The sequence below is a fragment of the Grus americana genome, chromosome 1, assembly GCF_028858705.1.
Source record: "Grus americana isolate bGruAme1 chromosome 1, bGruAme1.mat, whole genome shotgun sequence".
NCBI lineage: Eukaryota > Metazoa > Chordata > Aves > Gruiformes > Gruidae > Grus > Grus americana.
In genome coordinates this window covers 191891131-191897130 of record NC_072852.1, presented here as the reverse complement: position 1 = coordinate 191897130, position 6000 = coordinate 191891131, and the positions used below count along the sequence as shown (strand labels likewise).

Sequence of the window (6000 nt, the reverse complement as noted above, 5' to 3'; positions counted from 1 at the left end):
AACCTAAGGGCTGCTACTATGATGATATCCATTTTGTGGTCTATCACAATTTGAAGTCATTTTGCTCTAGTGGTCTATGGAAGAACCCTATATTATGATGGCTTTGTGGTACAGGCTTGTACTTGTAGTTTCTTGAAATGTTATTACTGGCATTCTCTCATGGGTATCAATGCAGATATATGTCAGTGTCCTCTGTCCCTCCCCTCCTGCTGTTTTGTTGCTTATATGGCATAGGTTAAATGAAAGGAGATGGAAGAACTGTTATTATGAGTCTGGCAAATACAGACAATGAAGGCCTTCATAACGAAGAACAAAGATGAAGAATTAAGTATAGGATGATATTTAAACGTTACATACTGTTAATTCCAGGGCAGTTTTGTCATGCCCCTATAATGTCTCTGCCCTGTAGCTTCCACTTTTCTTTATCATATCCAATATATGAAAAACATTCACCATGTTGTCCTATGTTCAATACTTGTCAAATTATGAATATTTATGAATATTCACCCTCCTACATCTCAAAGAAAAGCATGTAGATATGAATCCTAGTTTCTATAAAATCACAGTGTAACTTCCACTTACTAATTCTTTGGTGTCAGTTTCTCATACAGGATACCAAAGGAAGCAGTTAAAGTACTTTGAGAATTCCATCATGAATTCAGCTGGGTATTCCTGCTTATAAATCCCTAAGAGATTATAAGGAAGCACCAAAGAAAAGAGTGATTTATCTGTTATTAGTAAGCATTCTGACTTGGTAGTATGCTAATCTCTTGTTTAGTGCCCTGGTTTCAACAGGGACAGAGTTAATTTTCTTCCTAGCAGCTGGCATAGTGCTGTGTTTTGGATGTAGGATGAGAATAATGTTGATTACACACTGATGTTTTAGTTGTTGCCAAGCAGTCAAGGACTTTTCAGCTTCTCATACTGGCCTGCCAACGAGAAGGTGGGGGGTGCCCAAGAAGCCGGGAAGGGACACAGCCAGGGCAGCTAACCCAAACTGGCCAAAGGGGTATTCCATACCATAACTGGGGAGCTGGCTGGGAGATGGGGCAGCTCAAGAACCAGCTAAGCATCAGCATCAGGTGGTGAGAAATTGTGCTGTTCATTGCTTGTTTTTTATATTTTATCATCATCACCATCATCATCATCATTTTCTGTTCCATTAAACTGTCTTTATCTCAAGCCACGAGTTTTACTTTTTTTTTTCCTTTTCCTTTTCGATTCTCTCCCCAATCCCACTGGGGGAGTGGGGGCGCACAAACAGCTATGTGGTTGTTTTAGCTGCCTGCTGGGTTAAACCATGACATTTAGTCACATTAGTTTAAAATGACTATAAAGTGAGGGGAAATGGGTAACAGAGGGTAGGTGGTGGGGTCACATTCACATAAGTTCTTCAGATCTGCTCTTTGGTAAAAGACTGTCTGTGCTGAGCCAGAAATTACTATCTATATGAAAAGCAATTAAAAGAACACATTGATTTTCTTTTTACATGATGTTTTGGAAGGATTCTTGTTCAGAAAAACAGAAAAAAGCCACTCCATCAAAAGAGATGTCCATGTACATTGAAGCTCGGCAGACACCTTCTGTGGTCAAGGAAGGACTCAGAGGGATGGACTGTATCAGGGAAACAAGTGTTCATGGAGGAGAGCCCTCTATATATTGTTGTATTTCACCTGGTGTTGTATTTCACCTGTACAATTATGTATTTTACATAAGTGAATATTAAAGTACAGAAAAGTATTTCAGTGACTACCAGAGGCTTTAAAATGTCATCGAAGCAGAAAATATACAAAATTTGTATGTTAGAAATTTATTCCCACTTGAAAAGTTAAAAATTTCCTACCACAGGATAGGTTCTAATCCATTATCTTGTCTCCTTCTGCTTCCTCCCCAGTTCCTGTACATACTGTATCTGTTAGTTCCATTCCATTTTCTTCCACATCTCCTGTTCTGTTTTGGGAGGGGAGAGCACAGACACATTCCTCCTCTAACATAATTGCTGTCCTTTAAAATCTTACTTGACTGACAGCTCACAGTGGCACAGCAGTGAGGAAAGCAGATTAGTTAGTGATTTAATGACAGTCAAAGGCCCCAGGGAAAGGTGACAGCTTCACTTCACCCATTAGGCAGTCCTAAGAGCTCTCATTCTTGCCTAAAAGCTATCTAGCTCTTACCAGGATTAAAAGCTGTCCTTCGACCAGACCACTATGATAGTAGATACTTGAGGTCACCTTAATGAGAAAGTCTGACAGCCCAGTAAGGCTACACAACCTATCCATCCGATGCTCAGATAGCTTTACCAGTCAGAGAGTAGTGCTCATGGTACGTGATTATGGAATTAGGGAAGGTTTTTAATTGTGTGTAAGGAGAGTGATGCAATTTAAGTGCATTAGCACGTGGTAAGTGAGAAAGGGAAGCATCAGTCTGCCTCTGTGAAAGCATATTTATTAACTAAAAACTACACTAAAAACTTGAGAATATTTAGAATTTGCTTTACTATTAAAAAGAAGTGTTTAAGACCAGGTTGGATGAGGCTTTGGGCAATGTGGTCTAGTGGACGGTGTCCCTGCCCACAGCAGGGGGGTTGGAACTAGATGATCTTTAAGGTCCCTTCCAACCCAAACCATTCTATGATTCTATAATATTTACAAATGAAAGCAAACACAGTTCAGCCAAATTCTTTATTGAGTATTTGTTTCAAAACAGAAGTATAAAAGCACATTAGGTAACTCCTCTGAAACTTTGGTCTGCAGAATTAAGGCACTTTGAACAGTTTTTTCTTACTCCATGAGTAATTGTTTTCCAACTTTTGTTAATAAAGGCAAACAACTTTTATGAGTACAAAACTAGAGTTACAAAACTGACATAATTTACAGACAATTCCACATTAGTACCAGACATTAGCAAAGTATGTTTTGATATAAAAGCTTTCAGACCTAGCCTAATTATTGTAAAACCTTTTTCCATGCTGAGTTAACTGTTTGCATGCATTTTATTTATCCCTTTTATAATCCACTTTAATAATCAAAAGACACATTTAGGGAAAAGTGGGAAAACACTTAAGAATCTCAGTATATGTGTTGGTATAGGATTCCTTTAATGGGAATGATTTTTCTTATAAATAAAGAAGTCAACATGATCTCAAATACATTTCAAGAAGCTCATAATGTTTGCTTTTTTTCTTTTTAAGAGCTTCCATTAGCCACTTACTAGAAGGCATTTGGATATGTTATGTAGGAAAAAAAAAAAAGAAGATACATTTAATATAAGGCATATTTATTTGTTTAGAAAAGGTAACATTACTGGTGTCATTATGACATTAAACACATGATGAATTTTGATTTATAAAAAGCATACAATACTACTGAACCAAAAGTGCTATGTTAACATCTCATATTTCCTTAGATTACTCTAAAAGTCACCTGAAATGATTCTTTTTATTTCTAGAAATGATCTAATTTCATTTATATTTCTTATTTAGTGGAAATAATAATAATAAAAAAATACACTCTGTATTGTTCCCTGCTCTTTTTGAATCCAATCCTGCAAATACTTACTAGCCAGCATAAGAAGGAATCCTGGTTCTACAGAAGTTTGATGGCCTTCAGCACTTCGAGGATTCCACCCTGCATAATGCTTACTATCAGGAGCAGTTAAAGCACCCCCAATGGACTACTCCTCCTAGTGAGCACTGTGCTAGCAGTGAGTATCTGCAGCTTCACATCTTTTTGTGGATTCGTGGTTCAGTTTACTTTGTGTTATCAAGACAACGTCATTTTCAAATGTTCTCGTTTTTTTAAAAGGAGTTTCATTTCCTCTCAAAGAGCGTGCTATTAATTTGTAATTCTGTGGATTCTGTCTTGGAAAGCTTTTAGGAATGAACTAGTCTTGTCCTCCTTCTTCCTGTTCCCCGTGGAAAAAATGGAAAAAGAACCATAATTATTGCCTATAATTATATATAATATACTTACACTATATACTGTATTTACGTGTGAAACGGACATGTGAAGAGGAAAATTGAAGCCTGAAGTTGGATCTTTCACTCTTGTGCTAGCAGTTAGGAAATTACAATGATCTCACAGCTTCTTAATTGATCAAAATAATGTAGAAACACTGAGTTACAAATCCCATGGTGGGGAATCCCACAGTGCCATTTTCACAGTGTTAGAGTCCAGAGTCAGATCTCACTTTGACAGCTTTATTCTAATCCAAAACACTGTTTGACCAAAGCACATAATCTAAGTTGTTTTCAGATAGAATTATATATAAGGAAAAAACCCTAGAAATCCAGTAATTAACAATGCTTTTTCTAAAAGCATTCATGCAACTCTTTCCTTCTGAACTCTGTTTTCTTCAGGGTATTTTTTTCCCTCCTGACTTTTAATGTAACTGAGAATAATATTTGATGCATGTTAAAATGTTTAAATATATGTTTTGCTTTTACCTTGTGTCCTCCTGGTTGGTTGTACTTTCCGTACAGGTGCTTCTAGAAAACAGAAATGCTGCAGTCAGAAGTTATTTGTAAGAGCCTTTTAATTAAAACTCATTAGAAATGTTGGAAACCCATTGCTGACTTGCGAAGTTTGTTCTTTAAGGTTTTCAGTAAATTAATAATTTTCTCCCATTGGCATGTTGACTTGATCACCTGAAACATGAATGCTTATAATACAATTCACACATTTCTTTCATGTGCAATCACCCATCAAATCTTACCAACATTTCAAAAGTATTTTCACATTTTAACAGTATAATTTAATCAATTATTCACACTGATCTCCTACAGATGGTTACATGATGTAGGCAGGTACCAGGACGTTTTGCCCATGCTCTTCATTCAGCAGACACCATCTGACACTGTCAGTGACGTATAAGTTAATGAACAGCCCAGGACTCAGTCTCAGCTTTTGGTAGAGGGTTTCCAGGTCTGCTGTACAGACGTTACTTCAGGTACTATTTATAAGTGATATGCTTGAAACTCAACCATCACAAGATGTTGGCCACATTTCCAGCTGTGTCTGGGGCTTGATGTGTCACTGCATTGTGAGTCCACAGTATGATTCCACATTTAGAGTTCAGTTAATTCTCTCAGAGACTTCTGCTTTAAAGTGTAGAGTAGAGCAAGGGCTATTGAACAGGCACCAGCCTCATTAGCAGATATATGTGTTTTCCAAAATACTGACTCAGTGAAACTACGGACATTTTTTCCTCTTTCTCATCAAACCTTGAGACATTTTTAAAACCAGCTGTTTCCTCATTGGGAGGAAAAACATTTCACAAGCATAACAGATAATTCTTCTGTTACTGTCACAGAAATGTTACTCTGGTATTTTTCCTTCTTTACAACCATGAAGTACTTGCATCTTCGCTAAACCAGCTGCAGTCAGTTGTCCTTTCATCCTGAGGTATGGGGTATATAAATGCATAGCCCTGAGACACAGGTTTCACCTCATTACAGATGGGGCTAAACACTGGGTATCTGTACCAACGGGATAGAAAATTTGAAGCTCTGCACTGCCCTGACAAGGGCAGAACATGGTCCATCAATAGTATGCTTTCCATACTTATATGCTGTGCATACAACTATGCTTTCAGGCAAACCCCATGGTCGAAGATCACACCTGTCTGAAATTTTCAGGCAATAGTTGACTTACCTGCATGCCTTGTAGTACTCAACATTGAAGTTATACAAACACTATGATATACCTTCAGTATTTAGCATAGACTTCAAAATTTTAAAAGTAGAAACTTATTAACTTCATTCTCCATGAGTCACAGTATTTTTTCCTATGAATTTAGTTCAAAGGCTGACAGAATAAATTATTCTACATTATTAGAATCAGAATTGGAAAAGGACATACATACAAATGCAAAAGAAACCCTAAACAAGCTACGTCTTAAATTTGAATGAAGATCATTAAAAAATGATTGTTAAACTTGGAGAACAAATTCCTAATATAAAGCCAGGTTGAATTGTATTTGTCTCTTAAGAGATTCATTTTG

At 36.9% G+C, this 6000-nt stretch overlaps 1 protein-coding gene across 18 annotated transcripts in view; it reads right to left on the bottom strand.

Annotated features, from left to right (window-relative positions):
• Window positions 1–2667: 2667 nt before the first annotated feature.
• Window positions 2668–6000, bottom strand: part of POSTN (periostin) — a 36154-nt gene continuing 32821 nt past the window's right edge. For all 18 annotated transcript variants that reach the window (XM_054842199.1, XM_054842235.1, XM_054842278.1 and 15 more), the window contains 2 exons: window positions 4445–4486; window positions 2668–3903 (listed from right to left, as the gene is read on the bottom strand). In XM_054842199.1, coding sequence (XP_054698174.1) covers window positions 3872–3903; window positions 4445–4486 — 74 coding nt within the window. In that variant the 3' untranslated portion in view covers window positions 2668–3871. The remainder of the gene's footprint in view (window positions 3904–4444; window positions 4487–6000) is intronic.